The following is a 27,059-nucleotide window of genomic DNA, read 5'->3' as shown; positions in this document are numbered from 1 at the left end:
AAATATAAATATTTTATTTTATTTTATTATTATTTTTTAAAAACAAATCCCTGGAAGAAATTTCAAATCCCAAATCATCTTCCTCTTCTTCACTGCAAAATCTCGAATCATTTCCCCCACCTTGATCCCCCTAGCCCACTGTCACTTATCTTCTCTCACTCTTCTCCGCTTTCGTTCTTTATTTTTTTTTTAATACCTTATCAAACTTTCTATCTCTAGATTCCTCATTTCCACGTCTAGCTCTTATCTCTCTTTCCCTCTCCCTCTCCCTCTCTGTGGATTCTCGTTGTGTTTTGGATCGGTTGTGGCGATTGTTCGTTTCATAATTCCATTTGGATCTTCTCTATCGACGCTCATTGCCTCCGATTAATTCAAATTCATTTTGCAACGGACTTTTCGCTTTTTGAGGAAATAAAAAGAAAGAAAAAAAAGGCACCGACGACTCGCGATTAGTTGGTGGTTTGGTCTTTCTGGCGAATTGGAGCTGCGATTGAATTGGAGGAGGGAAGGATCTGCGGCTTCGTCAAAGGAATTAAAATGATCTGCCTGGAGGTATAACAATTCAACGGTTTGGATCCAATCGGGGGAGAAACAGCGCCACCCGATGGCGCTGTTTAGACGATTTTTTTACCGGAAGCCGCCGGATCGGCTTCTCGAGATCTCCGAGCGTGTCTATGGTACCTCCACTCTTACTAAAATAATGACCTTCCTTTTGGAAGTATATGATTGTCTAACTTTCAAGTCTGTTTATGTTTTTGGTTTTTGCGCACTTACCATGTAATTAGCTTGGGAATTTTGTTAATCTCTTAAATTCTGCAGACAATGCAATGCGAATATGCAAAATTAGAAGCATTTCTTTCTTCCCATTCTGCATAATCGCTTTTCATCGTTTTTGTAATTTAGCTTTTCTTTTTATTTTTCTCCCGAGCTCTTTTTGATAATGCATTATTTAGGACATTATTATTAGTATTATTATTTTTCAGTGGGAATGTTTGAATAGTTCGATTGTTTGTTTAACTGCTTCTATTTATTTAATCGAGTAAATTTTAGCAAATTGGAGTCTTGCTTCTTTTGTGTTAGAATTTGCTAGTTTATGGCGTTAGGATTTAAATGGGTGTGAGCTGTGAAGTTACAAGTGTTGAAGAATTGAATTAACTAGGACATACTTTTGCTTGTAACTCATGGTGCATTACCATTATGGTTACTAGATTTTACTCGTAATTTTACACTGATGATAAAGAAGCCACATTTACCTTGAGAAGAACAGAGAAGGAGTGGGTTCTTTTATGAAACAGAAACTAGCTGAATAGATGTCTTGTTCATTTACGTCATAAGTTTTAGTTAGACTTGGGAATATCTTGATTGTTTATGATTGTATTTTTCTTTAATTCTTGCAAGGAGTTTTTATCTTTATTATGTCAAAATCAGGATGTTCATGTTTTTCCAGGTCTCAGACCGTTAGAAAGCTGTGTAGTTATAGGTACCTAGTCTCAATAATTTCCTTATTCTTATTTTGCAGTTTTTGACTGTTGCTTCTCCACTGATGTCCTGGAAGAAGATGAGTACAAGATTTACATGGGTGGCATTGTAGCACAGCTACAGGACCATTTTCCAGATGCTTCTTTCATGGTTTTTAACTTCAGAGAAGGGGAGAGGCGGAGTCAAATTTCAGACCTACTGTCTCAATATGACATGACAGTTATGGATTACCCCCGACAATATGAGGGATGTCCGTTGTTGCCTCTGGAGATGATTCATCACTTCCTTCGATCAAGTGAAAGCTGGCTGTCCTTGGAGGGGCAGCAGAATGTCCTGCTGATGCATTGTGAAAGAGGAGGATGGCCTGTACTTGCTTTCATGCTTGCTGGTCTCTTGTTATATCGCAAACAATACACTGGAGAGCAGAAGACACTTGAAATGATCTACAAGCAGGCTCCTAAAGAACTTCTCCATCTTTTATCTCCTTTAAACCCCCAGCCTTCCCAGCTAAGATATCTTCAGTACATTTCTAGAAGAAGTTTCGGTTCTGATTGGCCTCCTTCAGATACCCCTCTTTTTCTCGATTGGCTGATCATCAGAGTGCTTCCACTTTTTGATGGGGGGAAAGGTTGCAGGCCAGTTATACGCATTTATGGTCAGGACCCTAAGACCCGAGCAAATAGAAGTTCTAAGCTTCTTTTTTCAACTCCAAATACAAAAAAACATGTTCGTCACTACCAACAGGTAATGCCTAAATCAACGTAATTAAAGATGAATTTTTCAGATTTTAGAGTTTCCTTATTAGCTTTAATTTCAGGAAGAGTGCACATCGGTGAAAATAGATATCCATTGTCGTATTCAAGGGGATGTTGTTTTGGAGTGCATCCATTTGGATGATGATCTAGTACGTGAGGAGATGGTATTCAGAATTATGTTTCACACATCATTTATACGGGCAAATAAATTGGTGCTAAACCGTGATGAAGTAGATGTTTTGTGGGACGCGAAAGACCAGTTTCCAAAAGACTTCAAGGCAGAGGTAGGTTTTTGTTATTCTTCTCTAAGTAGTCTTTTCCTAAGCTGTAGGAGTTGAATGCATACTCATACTTGTATCAGGTGCTCTTTACGGATGCTGCCACTGTACCTGTCATCACGACAGTCACAGCAAGCGAAGATGGAAATGAAACAGAAGGTGCTTCACCCGAAGAATTCTTTGAGGTGGAAGAGATCTTCAGCAATGTAGTGGATGCACAAGAGGGAAAAGGAGAATCTGATACTTTTATAGTTGTAGATGGCATTCTAGGTGATGCAGAACATAAAGATGTCTGGAAGGAGGACTTGGATGCTCATACATTTCAAGATTGTGCATCTGATGATTCAATTCATAAACAAGATAGGAAGGTGGACCCTAACAATGTTGCAGTGAAGGATATAACTGTGGATGATGTGAAGTACAGGTTGGATGGGAAGGTTGATTCTGATATTCATGCAGTAAAAGATATATCTGTAGATGATGGGGATATAAAATTAGACTCGAAGTTGGTTGATGGTGATATGCTAAGAAACACTAAAACCAAAGAGGTGATAGAAGATAGTTGTGGAAAATTGGAGGAGGTTGAAGATAAAGGTACTGGAGAAGCTGTACATAAAAATATAGAATCTAAGGTTATGCAACTAAAATCGAGTGCTGGTGTTCACAGACAAAAATCTGATAAGGCAATGCCAGCTGGCCCGAAGAAACAATCTGTATCAAACACAAAACAAGCTTCTGAGACAGTTGTAGCCAAACCGAAGGTTAAGCAACCCGAACCTCAAAGTGCTCATGTAAGATTAGCAAAGCCAAATGTTGTCTCTCGGTGGATCCCTCCTAACAAAGGTTCATATGCCAATTCCATGCATGTATCATATCCACCATCAAGATATAATAGTGCACCACCTGTACTTGCCATTAGTTCTTCTTTCAAAGATTCTAATGCAGATGCCAATGTAAAGGCAACTTCCGTTTCCTCTGCCGCTGGTGTTGTGGTTTCAAAGGATAGTATAGGTGAATTGAACAGTTACGAGGGAGACATTTTAAGGGCATGCGTATCTGCACCAGAGATGCATACTTCACCTACTTGGTCACCACCATCGTCTGCACGCCAAACAGAATCACTCCCTGCCTCTCCTCCAGCTCCAGTTGCTCCACCACCGCCACCGCCACCGCCACCGCCACCGCCACCGCCACAGCCATCCATTCCTCCTCCGCCTCCACTTCCATCTCCACCTTTGGCTAGTTCATCTTCAGTATTTTTGCCAACTTTACAGACAAGTACATCACCTCCTCCCCCTCCTCCGCCCTCACCACCAATTGGAAATTTGAGCTATGGTATGTCTCCCCCACCTCCACCTCCTCCTCCTCCTCCACCTCCACCTCCACCACCACCTCCACCTCCACCTCCACCTCCAATGTTTATTTCATCAAGTAAGCGAAATATTGAGATGATTTCTCACTCCGAACCTCTATGCTCTCCACTGCTATCCAGTAGACAGAATATTGCGACAATAATCCCTCAACCACCACCTCCACCACCTTGGAATTCTGGATATTTTTCTACTGGACCCACGTCAGTGAAAGACTCTCAATCTTCACTTGTAGCTTCTACTCCTCCTCCACCTCCGCCACCACCTCCGCCACCACCATCTTCATGGGGTACTTCATCTTCTTTGCCATCTCCTTATTCTTTTCATGGAGATCCAGATTATCTAACCCCACCAACACCTCTTGCACGTGGAGTTCCGCCTCCTCCTCCTCCTCCACCACCGCTACCTTTTTCCTCAAGAGGAGCTCCACTTTTGCCTCCACCGCCACCTCTGCCTACTCAAAGAGCTCCGTCTCAACCCCCTCCATCACCTCTACCCACTTATGGAGTTTCACCACCACCACCACCACCACCACCACCACCTGCTCGTGAAGCTCCACCTCCACCCCCAATATGTGCAGCTCCACCACCTCCACCACCACCACCACCATCCATGCATAGAAGTACACCTCCACCACCTCCGCCCCCATCATTAAGGTCTGGAGTTCCGCCTCCGCCGCCTCCTCCAATGCGTGGACCTCCACCTCCTCCACCTCCTCCATTGAGTGGTGCACCACCACCACCACCCCCTCCAATGCGAGGAGCCCCACCTCCACCGCCACCTCCAATGTTGGGAGCCCCACCTCCACCACCCCCTCCTATGCGAGGAGCTCCAGCTCCTCCACCCCCTCCCATGCGTGGGGCCCCACCTCCTCCGCCACCACCTGCAAGTGGAGGACCAGGAGCACCACCTCCACCTCCACCTCCTGGTGGTCGTGCTCCTGGACCTCCAAGTGGTGCTCCTCCACCACCACCACCTTTTGGTGCCAAAGGACCTGCAGTTGATGCAAGGGGCTTGCCTGGAAGACGAAATGTTTCTCGTCCTTCGGCAAATGCTACAGCACCAAGAAGATCTTCGTTGAAACCATTGCATTGGAGCAAGGTTACAAGAGCATTACAAGGAAGTTTATGGGAAGAATTGCAAAGACATGGAGAACCACAAATGTAATTGGACTTCTCATGGCTAACTTTTTCTTGTGCAATCTATATTTGTGTGATAAATATCTTTGCCGAAGCTCCAAAGGACCATATATGTCTCTTAATATGTTAGTTTCGCTTTTCTCTTTATCTTAATTGATGATACTACCTTTTTCCGTAGTGCGCCAGAATTTGATATGTCAGAGCTGGAGATCCTTTTCTCTGCCACAGTCCCAAAACCTGCTGATGGAGGTAAATCTGCACGACGGAAGTCAGTTGGATCCAAATCTGACAAAGTCACCCTCGTAAGTTAAAATTTAATGCATTATCCGGATGTGTTTTGAAAATGATTAATGTCTGTTAAAACTTGTTTACTTTCTTGGAAATTTAAATTAGCTTTTCGTTCTAGTCCACCGAAATAGTATCTTGAAATAAATTGGTAAACTTTGAGCTGTAAGACAGGTGTTTTTCTTAATTATCATGCACAATTTCAGTTTAGAGTGCATTCACTCTTTTTCTCAAGGAGAATGAGGCATGTGTTTTGTAATCTTTTCATGGATTACTATAATTGGTAGTTGTTTCGTCTGTTGCCAAATTTTTATTGTTTTTAGGCAAGATTTGCACTACGACTGGCACAATTTAAAGCAATCTGTATATACAACATGAATAGTCAAAAAGGTTGAGTCATTAACGAGTTAAATCCGTTTAGACCCATTGAAAATTAGGTCTAACTAGGTTAAAGCCACAATGGATTTATACCCGTCTAAAAGCTGGTTAAAGAGGTTAATTCCATTAATATATTTGACCCCTCAGATACATGCATCTATAAGTATGTATATATAATCATATATATATATAGATCATATATAATAAAATGCATATCATATATATTATATATATAATATGAATTTTAACATGTTAAACAAGTAAATTCAAGTTTTTGATTAATTAACTGATATGACATTTTATGATAAACAGGTCAAACAGCTCTAAACAAGTTGATATTTTTATAAATAGGTCGTGTATAGGTTAGTGTACAGGTTAGAGATCATGACCTATTAATTAAACCAGTTGTTGTGTGTTAAAGATAGTAATAACTTATACTATGCATTGACACAATCTGTTTAGACATGAGTTGTATGATCTGCAAAATGGATACAAACTATAAAAATACTGCTCAAATAACTTGTCTTTCTTTTTTGTAAACTAAAGTTTATGTGCACAGGATGATTGCAATTAGAATCTGCCTGAAGACCATTTTTATCTTTGATGGTTGAGGTGAAATTTGTTCGTCTAGAAAATTTTGCAGTATAACTTCATCATGGGAGGATGGAAGGATGATAGGCCCTCAAATATCTGTAGTCATAACAGCTTTTTCTTCTATATCTTGTAGATTGATTTAAGAAGGGCCAATAACACAGAAATTATGCTCACAAAAGTCAAGATGCCACTTTCTGATATGATGGTAAGCTGAACATCATCAAAGTTCTCATATTTATTAGTAATTTCACTCAATGGTGCTAGGCATGGCATTCTCTTTGTATTTAAAATGATAAATTCTCAATGCAAACAGGACATTTAGCAGTTCCTCCTGTAGTCTTTGTCATTGTCCAAATAGGATATGTGTTCTATAACAAGGGAAGCTAACTTTTTTTTTTCTTTCTTTTTTGCTATATCAAGATATAATATGAAATTTCATCTTCATTTTCTAGAGGCTGGTAAAGGTGGATGTTTTTCATGTGGATATACACGACTAAACTGAAATTATCCTGAGCCTTTGGACCAATATTTAGGAAGAATAAGATTGCTACACAAGGCTGCACAACTACTTCGTAGCTGTACTTTTTTTGTGGGTTGGACATTTTCCCTGTAAAGATCTTAACATTTACCTAATGCTATACCTATCTGCATTTTTGCCAGGCTGCAGTCTTAGCAATGGATGAGTCCGTATTAGATGTGGACCAAGTGGAAAATCTCATAAAATTTTGTCCTACGAAAGAGGAGATGGAACTTCTCAAGGTGATGCTTTGACATAAGAGTAATTTTATTTACAAGATATTAGCTGGTGAATCTTTTAAATATAGTTGTGGATTGGATTAAAGCCCATGTCAGTCCTACCCATAATTCTTCCTATCTTTAAATTCTCTCTCTCTTTCTAAATCTTGTGATTTATCCTATGATTTTGTAGGGCTATACTGGTGATAGGGCAAACTTAGGGAAGTGTGAACAGGTCTGCTTCTGTCGCCAGATCTTATAGTTTGTTGTTTGCTGATGAAATGCAATCTTGAGAACTTTTTCGACCTGCTGAACTTGAGTCATTTCACTCCTTGGTTCGACTATTAATTATTTTATTTGTGGGATGTCTTTAAAACTTTATATCTTTTCTTATAGTGCACTATAATATGATTCTATATCATAAAAAACATGTGGATCTATATATCACTTTTTTTTATCTCTTGGGACAGTAGCATAGCCTAGATGTTATGGATGAGTAGCAAGGTTGTGTAGTTAATATATCTGGAAAGGAGTCCTATCTAAATGGCTGCATCTTTTATTGACATTCTTTTGCTTGTATACTTTCAGAGGTTTCTTCTTCCTGTCCTTTTTTATTGGTAGTTTTTGTTGTTTTGTTTTCTTTTTTCTTTTTTTTTAGGGGGTGGGGGGTAGAAGTGCTTCTTCTATTCGTACTACTTGAACACTAGTAAAATTCTGGTTTACATAAGTCCCAAGTATGCTTCTCTTTAAGAATATTGAGATAATTAGCAAGATATGGATGCATTTCTGAACCAACAAAGAGATGAGAAGTTCTTATAGAGATACAAAAATAATAGAATTGGAAATTAATAAGGGAGAGTCAGAGACCATATATGAGAGTTTCAATTGTTCGAATTGGCAGAAGCAGTTGATCAAGCAGCAGAGTAGTGGTTTATTAGCTCTAGAATAAAATGTTTTTGACATGTAAATTAAAATAAATATCCTTCATGTTTGTAATAGGGGTGTCAACCATTATTCTTACTTTAGCAGCTTGACTAGTCTGTGAATTGGATGGTTGGTTTTTGTTTGTCCCCAACTGTTGTACTGTTTTTTCTCAATGGTAAGTCCTTTAAATTTCTTTTCATTTCTTTTTCTTTCCTTCCTGATGGAATTTCCATTCTATCAACTCTAAGATTTCCGCCTTTTGGTGTTTATTTCATTTTGAAAAATGATTCTATTAGTTTGTGGATTGTCTGACTTGTTGAGCACAGATTACTTTTTTTGCTGAATGAACCAGGGATGTTAATAATACTTACCGGTGTAATCTTCATCTTGGGAATTCCTTGGAATGGTAAAAGAGATTACTTCCAAAATTTACTCCAAAAGAATATTTTTGGGTTTGATTACTCTGATTTTTTTCTTTTTCTGGACTTTTGCTCACTGCTTAGATTTTGAAAGTTGGGCTCTGTAAGGATCAACTGGATCCTAAATTTTTTTTTATTTTTTTTATTTATTATTTTTTTTTGAGAAAAGAGGGATATTGGCATTAACAAGGCAACCAAAGGCATGTGGTTCAAAAGAACCAAAATTAAGCAGTGGCTAGAGAGTCAATAATATCCTCAAGATTCTCTATACAATAAATAGGATGATCTTCATTCAAAAGTCATAGGGTGTAGAACCAAAAATCTCTACCTTTATCCATATCCTCAAAAGCTCTTTTATTTCTTTCCTCTAGTGTAACTAGAAAAATAAAAGAAATAAGCTTTTTTCTTCTTTTAGCTCCCTAGATACCCTACCAAGCCCACATCTCGTCGGCAACTATTCCACTTATCGTGCAAGTCATACCTAGGAAGTCAAGGTCTAGTCATCAGAATTGAAAGGCAGGGCACTATAATGACATCATCTACTCAGCTGCCCTTTTGCATAGGTAGAACATGCTAACAAGAATCCTGGCCCTTTTTTCTCAAATTATCAATAGTAAGGATCTTTCTGCAAACAACTTTGAAGCAATTCTTAAAGTTGCACCGACCTTCCATATAAGGTTCCAAAGGAAATGACTTAGGGCAAAAGGCAATAGTGTAAAGTAGAAATAGAAAGATCTTACTGATGAAAGGCTATTAGCATTAAATTTCCATATAAGATCATCTACTTTTCAAGGAGTGATGTTGATAAGAGAGAATAGGTTAAGTAGTCTAACATATTCCCCTTCTATCCAATCATTCAAATTTCTGACAAGATTGACATGCCATAGGACGTTCCTTACCAAGATGGAATAGAGCTCAATTGTTAGCAAATCTCTTCTAGTGCACAAGAGAAAACACTATAAGGGAACTCAAAGGCTTTCTCATCATACTGTACCCGTCTCCAAAACTCACCTTCCTTCCAGACATGACCCTCTTCTGGATATATTTAAAAAGCACATCCGAACAACGTTTATACTCTTCCAGTGACCAACCCCTTGAGTGATCTCTTGTCAGTTCGGTTCTCCAACCGGCATCCTCCACCCAAAATTTTAGCTATTTTTATCCTCCATCGGTAGTTCTATCACAACATTAAATCCATTTCCTTGAGAACCCCTTGTTGAAAGAGACCAACAATCTGATACCAAGGTCACCAAGAAAAAGCAATTGTTTAACCACATCGGCAGCCGCCGAGTTGAATCTTTTATGGTCTCCCAAATTACCCCCAAAAGAAAGACAATGGACAGCCGCAAGCTTCTTAATCACACTAGTTGAAATGGGAAACAAATACAAGAAGTAAATTGGGAGGTTTGGATAACATGCTTAGTGGGGATTGGTCTATCCCCTTTAGACGAAGCCCCTTTTCCATATAGCAAGGCTTTTGTCAAAATGTATCTATACCAGATCCCAAATAGTTTTTTCTTTGAACTTTGCTCACTAGGGAAGCCTCAGATGCTTATTGGTAGGGAAGCCACTTTACATACCAGAATACTAGAAAGGAGGTCTATGTCCAATCCTTCCCAAGGTGAACCTGCTTCGTCCTTTCTAGATTAATTTTCAGCCCCAAGATAGCTTGGAAACGTAGGAGAATCTATATGATGTTAAGGAGACATTCCTTATTGGCCTGCAAAACAAAATAGTATCATTAGCAAAAATAAGGTGATACACCTTCTTCGCTTCCCTGATGCCCACATCCAACCCCCAAATCAAACAGAGCTACGACTGAGAAGCAATCTATTCAGAGCCTCTATCATTATAATAAAGAGAAAGGGGGAAGTAGGTGTTCTTGGTTGAGGTCTCTTGAGCCCTTAAATAACTCTTATGACCCCCCATTAGCAATCTTATAAAAGAGGAAGATGAAATACTAGCAGCAATTCATGTTGTCATTTGTCTTGAACACCCATTCTCTTCAGCATATAGAGGAGGAAATTCGAGGACACATGGTCATAGGCATTTTCCATGTCAGCTTACATATCATGTCTTCATCTCTTTCTTTTTTATCATGTGAACAACTTCATTTGCTATCTAGGTAGCATCAAGAATTTGTCTCTCTTTGACAAATTATATTGGTCCTCTCCCACCACTCTCTTGGCAACCTGAACAAGTCTCGCTAGCATTTTGGCTAAAAGCTTATAGATACAACCAATCAGATTAATGGGTCTAAAATTCCTAGGAATTGAGGCACCCTCCACTTCAGGAAGGAGAACCAAAAACGTGAATGTTAAGACTGAAACAAAACGAGCCATTCACAAATAAATTTGCAAGCATATGTACGAATGTGGGTGATAGATCGGGTGTATGGACAAATTTTGCTCCTTTGTGCTTGTGTTTTCCGACAAGCGGCAAGGGGACCATGGTTGTTTCTCCGACCAGGAAGTTTCTGATCGAAAGCAAATCCTTTGATGTGGTTAACGCAGCGAAGAGAGGAGAGAGAATCAAGGTGAGTGAGAATGTTAAGGGGTTCAAGTCAACATAAAGGTTTGGAGTGAGGAGATCAAATATCTATTGGGAGCCTTACAAGAGTTCTATTGCACTAAAAGAGGGGACTTTTGGGGGTGAAATAAAGGTGGCGGAGACCAACTTTGGGTGGCCATGAGAGGAATAGGAGGGGAAAGTTGTTGGTGATTACTGAGAAGAAAGAGTAGGAAAGCAGAAGAGTTTTCATCTGGAGGGATCCCAAGCTGTCAGATGATGGAGGATGATGGTGGCATTGTATGAGATGGTGGGGAGGAAATTTGGGCCATTGGAGCAATAGATGGAAATCCTAGGGACGTGAAACTTGTGAGGTGGAGCAAAGCCCGGTAGTGGCTCAAGCAACCATCCCGTGCATGGTGAGCTGCCGGAGCTACAAGGTGGTCTTGAAAATGATGGTGGAGGTGACTGGTGAAGGTTATGTTGATGTGCTAAAGGAGGGACAAAAGGATGGGAATCGGGTAAGGAAGAACTGACCCAACATTAAACTGGATTGAGTTAAATTTAAAACACGACAAAACACATAAAGCCTTCATCGTTTTGATGGCTCAAAACCTCGAATGGGCATAGGGCTCAAGAGCCCAAAAAAAGGAAACAGGTTGGAGAAAAAGAGGAAACTCACTTGGGTCGAAAGAGAAAAATGGGCCAAAAAAAATGTTGAGTCCAAGTGTAAATGGAAGCCTCTGACCTGTGAGACTTAGAGATGGTTAGGGATGAGAATTGAGGAAGAGAGGAATCGCGACGCCAGCTGCGATGAGGAGTAGGTGGAGACAGCATCCAAAACATCTTCTGATGGTGGAGACCATAACAGAAATCTGGGAGAATGTAGCCTGATGGGATAGGATTCAGTAAGGGGAGAGGAATCAATGTTGGCAATTGAAAGAAGTAAAAGTGTGCACGATCTGGAAGAGGCTGGAGAAGCGACTACATCACCATTGACGATCTTTCTAGCCCAAGAGTGTTGGAAGATGGAGGGCTTGATGGTGGAGGAATGAAGGAAATCCGGGGAGTGGTTATGGCTGCCAATGGAGGGATTGAAGATGTCGGAGGAGCAGGTGAGGAGGACAACACCGAATGGATCATTTAGAATATTCTATGAATCAGCAAGATATTGGAGGTGATTATTGAAGGGCTTGAGGAGCTGACTATGATTTTGTTTAAGGAGATTGAGATAAGCATGGGAAAGGTGGAAGGAAGTCGATGTAAACCCTTGGCTAGGAGGAAGCAGGGGGTTGATAAATAGAGAATTAAGAAGGTATCATTCTACTATGGTCAGAGATGAATATGTTATTGTAGTTTCTAACACAACCCCAGAACCTGGAATTGACATGACACCGATAAAATGGTGGTGTTGTCTTTTCAGATTTGAAGACAAATAACTAAAAATCATGGGTTTTCAAGATAAAATTAAAGATTAATGGAATTTTAGAATGGTAAAAAGGAAGGAAGCTATAATTGGCTAGGAATATGTGGGTGATAAAGACCAAAATCAAGAACTGGTCGAAAGAGGAGAGGAGGGAGAGTCTCTAATCACTCGTTTCTTATTCCAAGAGTTGGAGGGTCTTGACGAGAGGGAGGGGGAAGTGGATTTATCCACTAATGATTTTGCTTGCAGGGAGACTATCCGACTTGAATTGGCCTATAGGATCCAAATGGAAGAATCTCTTTGAGGCAGAAATAAAAAATCATATGGATCAAGGAGAGAAACAGAAATAGTAAGTTCTTTCACTTATGACTAATCATCATAAAGTTAACTATGTGGAGGAGTTGGAGATTGATGGCTGTGTGGTGAAGGGGAATGAAGATTTAAGAGAATGGGTAAAATCCTATTTCACCAAGCTATATTCAGAGGATTTGAAGTGGAGGCCAAGATTTGATGGTTTGACCTTTAACCTTTATGTCACTTGATGATCAAAGCTGGGAATCTCTTGAATAGAGATTTTCAGAGAAAGATTTTAGGTGACCTTTGTACTGTAGGAAGGATAATACTATGGGGCTTGATAGTTTCACCATGGCTTTCTCCAGAAGTGCTGGCATGTAGTAAATGATGATATTGTCGAGCTTTCCAATGAATTCCATGAATCAGGATCTCTCATCAAGAGTTTAAATTCTACTTTCTTGGTACTTATCCCCAAAGTTAAGATGACAATAAGTATAAGAAATTCAGACCTATTAGCCGCGTGGGGTATATGTATAAACTCATTGATAAACTAAAGCAAGGAGAATCCAAAGGTTATGAGAAAAGTGGTGGGTGAGTGACAAATCTTGGATGCAGCTCTAATTGCTAATGAGATTATTGACGAGTTGGAACACAAGAATTGGGAGGGGCTTTTATGCAAACATGATATAAAGTCTATAACCTTGTGAACTGGGGCTTACTTGACTATATGCTGAAAATGAAGGGTTTTGGGGATAAATGGCGAAAGTGGATCAAAAGTTGTATTTCTATGACCTCCTTTCTGTCATGGTCAACAGAAGGTCATCTTCTTTCTTCAAAGCTAATAGAGGACTCGGAAAAGTGATTTTTTTGTCACCTTTATTGTTTATCGTAGTTATAGAAGCTCTCAACAAAATGCTCTTGAGGGTAGAGATCTTGAACTGTTTAAGGGATTAAAGGTCGGGCAGGGGAGCGTGGAGGAATGACCTATTTTTTCTTTGCTGGTGACTCGTTGCTTTTTGTGAACCAAGTACGAAAACTTTACTTAATATCATATGTATTTTGTTATGCTTCCAAGCAGTTTTAGGACTCAACACAATTTTGCCAAGTCCAAGTTAATGAGACTGGGTGATGGTAGGGATGTTAGTAGTTTGGTTAGTATTCCTGGATGTAAGTGTGTAGAATTATTGATCAAGTATTTGGGGTTATCATTGAGAGACAGATGTAAGGATGTCTCCACTTGGGATACAGCGGTACATTTTAAATAGTGTTTGGCAGGATGGAAGAAGATTCCTATTTAAAGCACTATGGTTAACGTTCCTATTTATGACGATTCCTTCAGAATGTGGCCAAGAGACTAGAGTCCATCTAGTATAGATTTTTATAGGGTGATTTTGAAGAGAAGAAGAGATACCATCTTGTGGCATGGGATAAGGTCAAGACGCCAATTCAACTCGGAGGGGCTGGCTTTGAGATCGTCGGTGGAGGTTAATAAGGCCTTGAAAGGAAAATGGTTTTGGAGATTCATGAACAAATACAACACTTTAGTGGAGGGTGGTTGAGGCTAAATTTGGTACTTCAAAGAGAGGGTGTCTCACTAAGTAGGTGTCTAGACCCCATGGTAATGGAATGTGGAAGAAAGTTTGCATGGACAAGAAGTTCCAAGACTACATCAGATAGAGGATTGGAACTGGCGATAAGGTCAGTTTATCCCATGATGTGTGGTTGGAGGGTGGTACCCTCGGAGACCAGTTTCCTCGAATTTATGTCATTGCTCGGTACAAGGATACGTTGATACAGGATTCCTACATTAGCAATGTGGAGACTGTGGAGTATTTTGTGAAGGTCATAAGGAATTTTAATGATTGGAAAATTGTGGTGTATGAAGTCTTGCTGTTCACTCTTGCCAGGCTAGACCGGGTGGGACAGAGCAATGGCATAAATCCAAGAAAGATCATAGCTAGAAAATTATCTGCTGTTCTCTGTTAGATCTTTTTGCACTTACTTGAAAAGAAGGGAGATCATAGCTTAGAGAATTTCCTTCCAAGCAAATCCGGAAGGTTAATGCTTTGCCCATAATTTCTTTTTTTTATATGGGAGGCAATTAGAGGGTGTATTCTAACTCTGATAAGCTGATTAAAAGGGGAAAGATTATAGTGGATGGATATTACTTGTGTAAAGAGAATGTGAAGTGTGCAATCATATTCTTCTGAGGTGTCACTTTGCCTACAGATTATAGACTCTCGTTAAGGGCATCTTGGGCATTAATTGGGTAATGACCAGCTTGTTGAGGGAGGAAATTTGAGCATGGAAGGGCATCAGTGGCAGGAAGAAGCATCTCAGCCTTATCAATGATGGGAAGGATCTCAAAATCTCAAAAAACTCTTATCAAAAGCTTTTCACCAGGAGTTAGATGCACTTCAACTCTGTTATATTACTAGACAATATCCTACTTTGATATTGATGCAACTGAAATTTATCTCCTTTTTTTTCCCTGTTTTTGGTTAGTTAATCCTTGTTTTATGTGGTTGATATGTGTCAAAGATATGCCAGTATGGACGGTGCGGACTTATTTGGGCTAGAAAAAGTCTGGGATGGCAAATTGAACCATGACTAGTTCAGGGAGTTTCCGAAGTTTGAGCTGATTTTATTGTTATCATGGACATTTCAGTGTAAACTGACATTGCTGTTCATGATGATTATATATATATGTATGCATGCATGTGCGTACATATCATTTTGTCGAACTTAACTTTAAAGATTTTACAGTCAAATGGAATCATTTAGTCATTTCCAGTTGATTGTTATAGCATGGTTTGCATGATTTTCAGGAAATGCTTGCATATTTCAATATGTTAGGTTATTTGAATTCATAGCTAAACATTATTTATTATAAATATATAGTTCACTTATTGTATGATTTTTCTATTCAGTACTTTCTGGAGCTGATGAAGGTGCCGCGAGTTGAATCCAAACTAAGAGTATTTTCTTTCAAGATTCAGTTCGGCTCTCAGGTTTGGCGGTATCTCCATTGTTAGTCTGAATTTAATGAATTTTTTGTTTTCCGACATTAGGTTTTTTTTAATCCATTCCCACCAACAAAAGAGTTTCGTGATAACGTTATCTATTCCCTTGTTTTGCTTCTGAACCCCTTTTCCCATTCAGATATCAGACTTCAAGAAGAATTTAAATACTGTGAATTCAGCATGTGAAGAGGTACAGTGCCAATGCAATAAGTTCTTCTATACTTAAAACAAAAGAAAAGAAAAAACCTTTTTTATGGTCAAACATTTCTTTTTATGCTGTCGTGTTTCTTTCTTGCTTGTTTACTAGGTTCGGAACTCTCAAAAATTGAAAGAAATCATGAAAAAAATTCTTTATTTGGGCAATACATTGAACCAAGGAACTGCAAGGGGTAAGTATCATCTTAATAGTTTAGAATGCTTGCCAAATTGATATATCTTGTTATTCTGATATAAGTAAATGGAAGATGGAGCATCAAAAATTTAGAGTTGGTGTCTGCTTGTTTCTTTCCAATACCATCTTTAGTACTTTATTTGATGGTTTGTAGGCAGGACTTCAGATTAACTTGTCTTCTTATAAAACAGGGGGAAGCAACAATGGCTTTTGTAGGAATAATGCTTAATTGTTTTTATCTTATAGATGGCTAGTTGGTACGATTTAAAACCATAATGATACTACTGCATGTTCCGAATTATTCCGTCGGAGATTACATAGGTTGGTTTCAGGATACAGTCAACTGTCTTTTTATACTTGTTAACTGGTGCTCTAATACGGTCAAGATATTCTCTGACACTCTAAGTGGTTTAAATTTATCAGCTGTCAGCTGTTATATTCTTTATTTTCCATACAAAACCATATTTCCTTCACTTTCTTTCGACCCCTTATTTTTGCATGGTTTTTTGTAAGATCTTAATTTTTATTTAAGTTTCACTTAACATCATAAATGATGCGAGTGAAAGAGTTTTCCTGGCTCCTTTATGCCCAGATATGCAGTTTTAATGATTTCCAGTTTGACAGGCTCTGCAATTGGGTTTAAGCTGGACAGTCTTTTGAAACTCACGGATACACGTGCTTCAAACAGCAAAATGACGCTCATGCATTACCTTTGCAAGGTATATAACTAGAGCAGAGGTTCCTTTTAGAAGGGTTTCAATTCAGGATCTGGTTCATGCAATAACCTTATAACAGTTGGAATTAACATGGTTTTCAATACACATCTAAGAACCTTTGAAAGGTTGTATCTTAGATTAAGAGTTATGCTCGTCGTCTCTGGCGCATGGGCGCACACATTTATATGCTTTATAGTGCTTAAGTTCATTAATTTGAAATCCTAAGTATTAGAAATGTCATTAGGGAGACCTAAGATTGGTAATCTATGATTTTGGAGTTCATGCCTGGTAATGTCCTAATCCTATGAGCGTTACTGCCCATCCATGGATGCATAAATAGAGGTTGGATCAGCTCAGTGTGTGGGCTCGGTTTTCTCTTTAGATGCTAAAAGACAGGCTTGGTTTGCTATCTTGCCTTAGAAATGTGTGCATAAAACTGTTCTCTTTGTTAGCAGCTGTCTGCAGCTTTTGTTTCTTGGCTTTCTGATATTTCTTTTCCAGCAATTAAAATGCTATTTCATATCTGTTGTTCCTCCTGAGGAATTTCAGTCACCTTTGTGGATTTTTGAGGTTGTATATTACGCCAAGGCATGCTTTGCAGGAAAAATGTTTTGTACCCACCTTTGCTACTCTGGAAACAAAATTTGTAATATGTCCTCAAGTGGCAAGGAGTCGTACATGAAAGGCAAAACTCAAGTATTTATCATATTTTATATTTTAAGTTTAGTTTAGGAAATTAGGAATTCGGATCCATTGATTAGGATCTAGATTTGTTTTTTATTTTTATCTCCCCATTCAGTTGTGATTGGTTCGCATATAAATCATTAGTGTACCTATAGTGGCTAGTTCAGTTTAGTTTAGAGCTGCTTTTGATGATAACATTTTCTTAATTCATCTCTCAGTATCTGTGCTCTTCATCTTATTTCTCATCTGCTCTTTTTTCCATATTGTTTCCTGTTTGCCTTCTCCTTTTTTCTTTAACCTTTCAATTTCTTTCTCCGTTCTTCTTTTTCTCTCCCTTCATTTATTCTTTTAGCATGTGTTATCTTGACCTGCTTACTGATCCTACATCAGTTTGTCTGACTTTGAGTCTCCATGCTGGATCTGTAAAAAGGAATGTCCAGATTTGCTTTAAATTTGAAGTTGCCTTTGCAATATGGTTTTGATTGTTAAGTGGTGCTCTATCGATCAGGACTGGTAGTCTTTTTTAAAGAAAAAAATAATAAATGGTTAAATTGCCAGATTGGTTTCCTTGTTCTCTATATATGTTGATTCCTTTACTTTTCTAGATTTAAATGTTAACTTGATTCTCAAACTTCATTTTTCAAATGGCCTCAGGTACTTGCTGCAAAGGCACCAGCTTTATTGGATTTCCACCATGATCTTGTCAGCCTTGAAGCTGCATCCAAGGTTTTCAACTGCTTTTAATGTGTCCTTTATTGTCGATAATAAGTTACATGATGCTTATTTCTCTCGAAAAAGTGTACATTATATTTGTTGTTTACTTCCAGATACAATTGAAGTCTTTAGCGGAAGAAATGCAAGCTATAATCAAGGGATTGGAAAAGGTCAAGCAGGAACTTGTTGCATCTGAAAATGATGGTCCTGTGTCTGAAATTTTCCATAAGGTATGATGGATTTCCCACCAAATGTTGCATTTCCATGATGAATTAATATTGCTTCCTTCATTCATGCTATAATTTACCATCTTACAGCTTTGAACAGGTATCATTTGGTTTTCTCTATTCCCTGTTGCATTTGTTACTCATGTCAATGTGAAACTTTATACTTGAACTATTTCTCATTTCTTACCTTTTCCCAACAAGAATTTTTTATATTTAGTGTAGATCTTGTTTTTGGTTTTGTTTTTTTTCCTTCTGAATGTTCATTAACGTCTTGAAGCTCCTCTCCCTAAGCCTTTTGGCTCAATGGCAGAGTGCTTCCTTTGAGGGTTGTTGGTTTGACCCAATTTAGTTGGAACTCAGGTATAAAAGGAGATCATTTCTCATGTTTTAGTTGGAACTCAGGTATAAGTATGATAGTCCTTTTACCAAAAGCAAATTCAAAAAGGAGATCATTTCTCGCCATTTTCACCCAATTTAAGGAAACTAAAAATGAGGAACTGAAAGGAAACATAAGAATCCTGTGGACCCCTCCATTTTCCTTCCCCTTATTTAACAATATTCAAATAAGAGTGAAAAAATTCCTTTTCCTTAAATTTCCCCCCATTCTCTGACAATCAAACACTATAAAAGTGAAACAAATATCTGCCATATGTATGTGATATTTTTGGAAAAGAACAAACTAGTAATATTCACAAGTCATTAGGCACCAATGAGGTGCCATCCATGTAGAGAAAAGAGAGATGTATTAGATACAAGTTAAAAGATACAAGGACGACCCCTAGAAATATCACAAAATAAGCTACTAACAAAAATATTAGTTAAAAAATGAAACCAGCTGTCTCTAATTCCACAGATAGATGACCAAAGGCTTGTGAAAATGCTCCTATTTCTTTCTCTCTCTCTCTCTCTCTCTCTCTCTCTCTCTCTCTCTCTCTCTCTCTCTCTCTCTCTCTCTCTCTCTCTCTCTCTCTCTCTCTCTCTCTCCCTCTCCTAAGACAAACAGCTAGATTGATAAGTGTAGTTGTACTGTTCTTGTCTGCCTTAATACCACCATAGTCCTCATATTCAGATCTCAGCTGCTGTAGAAGGCCCAACTACCCAATTGGCTTCAACTGGCTTAGAGTAGTGTCCTAAAGCTGGCAAGAGCAGGTAGACCCCTAAAGGAGTTTAACATTGTCTTCTGTTTCCGATTTAATAAAGTGTGCAACTGTCATTGCTGCTAAACTTTCCTTTTTTTTGAAATTTTTAAAAGCAAATTCGTACTATGTTACTGGTGGAGGAAAATCAGGAGTTCCTGTGCTTCTGGTGTAAAAATGCAGTGACTGACTATTTTCTGTTTTTCATAATTGAGGAGGTAGTTCTTCACCAAAAAAAGGTTTTTCATTAGATTTTCAATGAAGATTTATGAGAACTTTTATCTTCAGTTGTAATGATTACATAGGCAAAGATGTGGGTCAGATATGTATAATAAGAATGCGTTTTGTTGAAGGATTCTGGTTGGCATTTCTTTATGTATTGGATTTATATGCAAATGGAGCTGGAGTATTTCTGACAACATTAATCTAATATTTGTTGATATTGAAGCCTCCACTTATAAGAAAAAGTTGATATTGAACCCTAAAGCATCTGAGTACCCAACAATCTTTCCTGTAGTTATCACTATAGAAGTAAGACACATTGTTCGCTGCTTGCTTATAGTTCTTCTTTTCTTTTGTTTTTTGTTTTTTTTAAGTAGCACTGCTTCTTATGTTTCAGAGAAACCTTTTATAGGTCTCTTTTCTCTGGATTTTCTTTTCAATGGATGCTAACATTTATCCATTTATAACTTCTTTATGCAAACCCCCCCGCCCCCCCCAAAAAAAACAGACACTGAAAGGATTCATTTCTATTGCTGAGACGGAGGTGGCATCTGTAACAAATCTCTATTCTGTGGTGGTAATTTTCTTCTATCTGTTTGATTCTTAAACTTAGTTATCATGTCATTGGCAATCATGTCTCAATCATTGTTCTATGGTGAACAGGGTAGAAATGCAGATGCACTTGCACTATATTTTGGTGAGGACCCTGCCCGTTGCCCATTTGAGCAAGGTAGAATATGGATATGTTATCTTTATTAGTCTACCTTTGTCTTTCTTGAAACTTTATGTGCAATAAAGCATTCCGTTTTCTCTGACCATTCTCTTGTTTAGCTTAATGTACAAAGGAACTACACTTGCATGCGACAAAATGGATTAGGAAGTAATATTTGGTGAGGGAAACCATAGGACGGAAATTTAAGACAATATCTAAGGAGTAGGGGAGACTTAAGGGGGGGGTTGTTAGTGCCTTGCCTTTATATGGTATCTGGAGAGGAAGTGATTAGTTATTCACAAAAAATTATTGGGATGATTTTATTGGCTCTATCTAGGAGAATCTTTGTTGACATATCCCCATTTTGACTTATCTGCATTTGCTTAGTGTGTTGAATACCACCGATTTTATCATATAACTAATTGATAGCTTATCAACGACTGCAGTTACTGCAACCCTCTTAAATTTCATAAGGTTGTTTCGAAAAGCACATGAAGAAAATTGCAAACAGGCTGAACTGGAGAGGAAGAAAGCTGAGAAGGAGGCCGAAATGGAGAAGGCTAAAGGAATTAACCTTACAAAAAAGGCAGGAAATAGCTGAGTTGAGTTTTATCTTCCCCTGGAAAGGGACTTATGCTCTCTGATGAGGAAAGGTCTGCTGCAAAGCTCCTCGTTGGATGACAGTACAAATTGATCCTTGGAAGACTAGTAAGAAAGTTTTCAGGTCTCTAGTATTTATGCAATTCTTCCAAGGTCTTGCGGACCTTACACACAAAAAGGCCTGGCTGTGCGTGCTGGACGGGACGCTGCTAAATCCGGTTGGTCATGGTCGACAGAACCTTAACATTTTACGTGAAAATTGAAATTTATCCGGCAAGAAGTTGTGGTTTGTCGACTGAACATGCACAGGTTCTTTGACACAATGGAGCGGATGATAATGTGTTAAAACTCTGGCTTCCATTTGAAAGAAGTTTTGTAGTGCACCAGGCGTGAATTCTGATGGGTGTTTTGGTTGGTTTTGGGTTTTATGATTCGTTTGGCATAAAAATTTTTCAGCACCAGAGCAGATGCAATGGGACTGTAAAGCAAGAAGTCCCGCTGTAGCATGAAATCGTGTACAAAGCTCTAACCCTCCACTTACCTAGATTTCGATTCTTTTTCTTGTAACATAAAAAGAGGTGGTTTTTTCTCCCCTCCCCTTCTTTTATTTCTCTAATTGGAGATTTTGATAGGAGCCCATGACAAAGGATGTATAGGTTATCTCAGTTTCAGAAATAGGGATTAGAAGACGGGCGTTATCTTAGTGTAATTGTAATATAGCCACGAATATATTATAGGTGTCAGGTTGGAAACTGCTTGTTTCTTTCAATTCCACTGTTCAATGGGAAGGTATATATATATAGAGTTCATTAAAGCTCAAGAGGTTCCACTTTCACCAGTCCTTTATTCTCTTCTGCTAAATGCAATATGCATCAGAATCAAAATAAGCTCGACTCATAATAGTGGCATGAAGCACCTAATCTTGGTTCTCTAGCTATTTACCTCCTGGGTAAATTATATTTTCTTTTCGGAAATCACTATTATTACTCTGCCACTGCAATTGAATTTTGAATTAGCAACAATTGTGGTGTCTTTGGCAGTATCTGAAAAATGGACACCCCCCCCCCAAATCTGTAGCTCTCTCTGCCACTTTTTTCTAGTTAACATCGCTAGCTTCTTGCCTACGGTGCATGACTTGAAAAAAAAAAAAGAAAAGAAAAGAGCTGTCTTATTTTCCAGGTTGAAGAAATCTGTAATTTACTAGAATGCTGGTTTCTGAGTTTGAAAATTTAAAAATAAACCATAGAAATTTAAAATATATATTAAATTTGGATGCTTTACAAAATAATTTTAACTAATGAATTAAATTAATAAATTATTAACAGTAGATTAATAAATTGAAATCAGTAATAAATTGTTACTAATTTAATTAATTAGTTAGTTTTTAAAAAAAAAAAATTCAAACATAACTTGATTAAAAAAATAAATAAAGAGCATTAGAGATTAAAATTATAATAAGTATTAAATTTTAGAAATTAATTTAATAACTTATGCTAAAAAAATTTACCACTCATTTCATGTCATTAACAAAAGACCCTGAAAGTCCAATTTAATAAACTCTTTCAAAAAAAAGCTATTCCTTTACCTATTTTGGCAAAAGCTTCTTTTAAGTTCTCAAGAAAAAAAAGAAAGGCAAAGGCAAGGCAAACTATCAAGCTGCTTTTACTTGGGTTAATGGACTCAAGGAATCTCCAAACTTGAACTTTCCTTGCAACAAAATATAATTAACATATTATCTTGGGATAAAGTATCTTAAAAATCTAATTTCTAATTTGTTATACCAAATAATTTATAAATCATATCACACCCACCTAATTTTGGTTGATAATCATTTCTATCCTTCATTTTCTTTTTGACTTGTCTTGGAGATCTCCAATTGTTCTTTACCTTAAAAGTACAAAAATTCCACAAATTTTCATTTTTCCTTAATTATTTGATTACATCTTATGTAATTTATGTTATAAATTCATTAATAAATCCTACAATATCTCTAAACTTGCTTCCATCATAATCTTCGATCATCTATCAGAGTACCTGTGTTATATCATGAATTCACTTTACGAAAGCAGCATGTATTATTTATATTAATATCTCTGATTTCTTTCATCTTTACGTGTTTAAATTATAAATTTAAATTCAATATTTTCTAATTTAAAAGGAATAGTTCAATAATATCTCAAAGGAAACAGATATAAAAAGTGTATGAAGATTTTAAAAAAAAAATGTAAATGGCTATAGTTTTTCCACCTCAAATATACACATACATAAATACATATTCTTTTCCCAGAAATAATTCCCATTTTGCATCAAACAACAAAAAAGAGAAGACAAAAGTGTTATCATTTTCTTTTTGCTCTCCTCTCCATCTCAGCTTTTGCTTTGGCCTTTTGATCTTTCCTCCCAATTACCTGAAAACCACTGTAGTTGATCCTGCCCAATTAATAAGTATTATGTTGATCTTCATGTATAATCTTGCCCAATTTTAATTTATTATTATTTATTTTTTGTTGTTGATGATTTTGTGTTATTTGACATTAAAATCATTAATCGTGTAGAAAGCGTAATAATATAGATCGAAATATTAAAAAAATAGTTACCGAAATAGAAGAAATTCTGTAAACTTACACATAAGTAAAGTTGAAGAAAAAAAATTCATTATGAGTAGAAAGTATCTTATTCCCAAATAAATGAACTTCTTTGAAATAAAACTCTTTCGAAATTATAGACTTGATTATTAGAATTGACTCGCTGAGTGACTTCATCAGAAACTGTAATTTACACAATAAATATTTTTTTTTCCGAATATTTTCTTGCTGTTGTATGAAGAACAATCTGCTTTAATATTTCCAAATATTCATTACATAACATGTAACCTTAGCATGTCACTCATCTTGCTTTACATATGTCACTGTATTTTTTTACAGGCTGTAAATAAAAGCTTTGTATAATTGAAAATAACTCTGTATGAGACAGAAAATTTGGCCACAATCTTATGAATTTTCTCTTGCTGGCTTCTTGAATTTACCTCCTACTTCATTTTGTTCTTTTATGTCCTCAAAAGTTGCCCGATTTTCCCCCCTTCAAGCAACATAAATTTAATATTGAAAGACAACAAATTTGTTCAAATGAATTCACAAGGCAGAAGCTTTCTTTCTTGGAGAACGAAGAAAAAATGTTTTTGACCCTCCTGATTTTGCTACATCCAGAGAATTTTCCTTCATGGAATTTCTTCACAATTCTTCAACATCATGCAACTTCCCCTGCTTTCCTCTGTAATTTTAATCCTGTAATGATACCCATCTTCCTGATCAACTGAATACACTGTTTTACAGCTTTTGATGAACTTGCAGGTAACAATGGTATCAAGCACAACAAATAACGCATACAAGTAAGAAATTAACATCCCCTCCAAAGCGATCGATGACTTCAATCGATCGTTGAGAAAATAAGGTCTAACAACCCTGTACTGAAACAGAGCTTCGATACCAGCCATAGCTAAATTGATGGGCAATGCTAAAGAAAGTGCGGTAGAAGTTCTTCCCCTTATAAGAACACAAGCCTTGAGAAGTGCCAAGAATCCACCTGATCTCTCCATCCCCGATAAAACCAGGGCTAAGTTGCAGATTACAAGGGAATTGGCAAGAATTATGGAGTAAACGACTGCTCCTGCAGCAGACAGGAATAGAATACAGTTGGGGGATGAAAACCCAAATCCTTCAAAAAGATTGAATGCAAAGAAGAGGAGAGAGAAGGCCGATGCATTAGCAGAGAGAAGTAAAAAAGAGTTGAATAAATAGGTGGCAAAAAGAGAGGGATGAATCGAGACGATGGATAAAAAAGGAGGCGGCGAAGAAGATTTTTGCTGATTGAGAGCTTGGATAATTGATGCCTTAGCAAGGAGGAGGAAGGTGAGAGTGAAAGGCAGAGTAAAAATGGAGGTGGAGATTGTTTGAGAGAGTTTGAGGCTGAGAATTGCGAATAATTCGGAGGAAGGAGGGAACCCGGCAGCATTAAACAGAAGTTTGAAGCGACTGTAAATTGTTGGAAGGAGAGAAGAAGATGAAGAAGAGGGGAGAGAAGCTTGTGAAAGGAGAATTGAAACAGAGTAAGGCAATGCAAACAGAGCAGCAGTTGTAGTAAAGTAATGATAGTTTTTTAGGAAAGTGTAGATTGATCTTCTTATAATCTTTCTTGTATTCTCCATTGGAATTCTTGAATTGGCCTCCTCCTCCTCCATAGATGCACAGAGAAAAAGAAAAAGAAGGTATTTCTTTTGGGTTTCAGAAAGAGAGTATTATTATAGAACAAGGCATTGAAATTTGCTCCCTTCTCTTTCTTTGTAGAATTGATTTAATGGATTTTCTCCTTTTTATGGTGGGGGTGGAGGAGTTTAGAAAGTGTGGGTTATTTTTTGGGGATGGAATGGATAGGCCAACAACTAAAAAACTAACAAAATTTGCAGAGTTGGAGTGGTTTGTCCATTGTTTTTTCTTCTTCTTTTTTTTCATTGGAGATTCTTTGGACTCTTTTGGGAATTCTTTCTTTGTTATCTCCAATATCCCTCCAATAGTAGTTGGCTTGAAATAAGTAGGCAAGAAAAATAATAATAATAATAATAAACCTTTCTCCTCTTGATTCCTAATCTATAAATAATTTACACATATATTATATTTTAAATATTAATTTAATTCTTTTATTTTTATCAGTAATAGTTTGATTAAAAAAATTTCAAATGTGTTTTTAAAATTGTAGGTAAATATTTTCTTAAAATTATTTGGAGAAAATTATAACTTTGATGTGAAAAAATTCAATTATTGAATATTATTATTTGAAAGCATATTATTAATTATTAAATTGAATTTATGGGTTAATGTTGTCTTTGCTTGCTCATGCAAAGGATGCTTGGAATATACTCAATTTAGTTGTTTATTATTGTCCCTTCTCATTCTTGTTTATGTAATGTGTGTGTAACACACATCTTCAATCATGGGAAATTATGTGTTACTTTTTCATATGGGTTATACACACACACATATATATATTTATATATATACACACACCTTGAATTCCAAGTTTATAACTTATAATCACTTTCATCATTTTAAGATATCAAATTTTTTTTTTTTTTAAAAATAATAATAAGAAGACCCTTTTGTGATATTAGATGAGCATAAAATATATATATATATATATATATATAAAAGTTTGAGTGGGTTGTAATTTGCATAGAACAATGTAGGACCATAGTTTTCCCCCTCTTTTGTTTATGTTTCACATGGTAAGTGATTGATTCTTAGCTTTCAAGAAAAAAAAAAAAGATAATAATAACTACAAACCATTAAAAATTAATTTTTTTACAAAATTAATATTGGATTTTCTTAAATTAAAAATTAATTATGAGAATAGGACCCATCCCGACCCTTGATTCAGCTTCCTATCATCATACTCATTTGATGGGTCCCTTTAAAAATCATTTACATCATATGATTGATTACCTCTTAATCTAACTAATCAATTATTATTATTATTCATTTAAAATGAGAAAAATAAACAGGAGCTGGAATTCCTTAACGGGTTTATTAGCTACTGGCTTACGTGGGGCCCACGTTCCACGTTGGATTAAATCATGCGGTCGGTGTGCAGTCTCTTGATCTGGTTGGTAGATTATAGAGGGCACTGATATATTTATTAATTTATAAACATTCTAAAATTATGCCATAATTAATCTGGTTGATTAAGTTGGAAGGAATAGGATTAGCTAATATTTGATTTTCTACGGGTGGAGGGTCAACATTTTTTAGCGACCTTCTAACTAAATTTTTTTTAAATATGTAAATTCAGCGTGATTAATCATTTAAACAACCTTTAATTACTAAATTATTCCCTAAGAATCCACCGTCTCGTAAAGTCCAAAAATCTCAGTTTGCTTTCTAAAATCAATTAGTTTAAATATATATATATATTTATTAAAAAAAAAATAATTGCCCAATAATTCATTACATAATAATATTTTAATTTACATGGGATCCACTCTTTTATTATTAAACAAG

The 27,059-nt window shown here is 37.0% G+C and overlaps 2 protein-coding genes across 8 annotated transcripts; one reads left to right on the top strand and one right to left on the bottom strand.

Annotated features, from left to right (window-relative positions):
* LOC110820414 (actin binding protein) lies at nt 1-21,829 on the top strand. Of its 7 annotated transcripts, none has more exons than XR_015816488.1 (17): nt 7-677; nt 1,520-2,223; nt 2,297-2,518; nt 2,596-5,045; nt 5,200-5,323; nt 6,412-6,483; nt 6,939-7,037; nt 7,207-7,248; nt 15,515-15,595; nt 15,747-15,797; nt 15,915-15,996; nt 16,623-16,717; nt 18,053-18,124; nt 18,226-18,342; nt 19,409-19,488; nt 20,206-20,274; nt 20,361-20,430. XR_015816488.1 is itself a non-coding variant. In XM_088211768.1 (17 exons), the coding sequence occupies exons 1-17, from the start codon at nt 605-607 to the stop codon at nt 21,008-21,010; spliced, it is 4,575 nt and encodes a 1,524-aa protein (XP_088067894.1). In that variant the 5' UTR covers nt 21-604; the 3' UTR covers nt 21,011-21,829. The 7 variants fall into 7 exon arrangements, 4 of the variants coding, with proteins under 4 accessions (XP_088067896.1, XP_088067897.1, XP_088067895.1 ...); XM_088211768.1 differs by lacking the exon at nt 19,409-19,488 and adding an exon at nt 20,856-21,829 and having other exon boundaries at nt 21-677; nt 20,361-20,427; XR_015816490.1 differs by lacking the exons at nt 18,053-18,124; nt 18,226-18,342; nt 19,409-19,488; nt 20,206-20,274; nt 20,361-20,430 and having other exon boundaries at nt 2-677; nt 15,515-15,603; nt 16,623-16,679.
* A 2,013-nt stretch (nt 21,830-23,842) lies between these two features.
* Nucleotides 23,843-25,574, bottom strand: LOC110820494 (uncharacterized). The gene has a single exon (XM_022049975.2). It carries the CDS (start codon nt 25,244-25,246, stop codon nt 24,227-24,229), a length of 1,020 nt encoding a protein of 339 aa, XP_021905667.2. The 5' UTR covers nt 25,247-25,574; the 3' UTR covers nt 23,843-24,226.
* Between the last annotated feature and the right edge of the window lie 1,485 nt (nt 25,575-27,059).

This window comes from Carica papaya, chromosome 9, assembly GCF_054855325.1.
Source record: "Carica papaya isolate Zhongbai chromosome 9, ASM5485532v1, whole genome shotgun sequence".
Lineage (NCBI taxonomy): Eukaryota > Viridiplantae > Streptophyta > Magnoliopsida > Brassicales > Caricaceae > Carica > Carica papaya.
The sequence above is the reverse complement of the archived record's forward strand: the minus strand, read 5'-3'. Positions and strand labels throughout refer to the sequence as shown.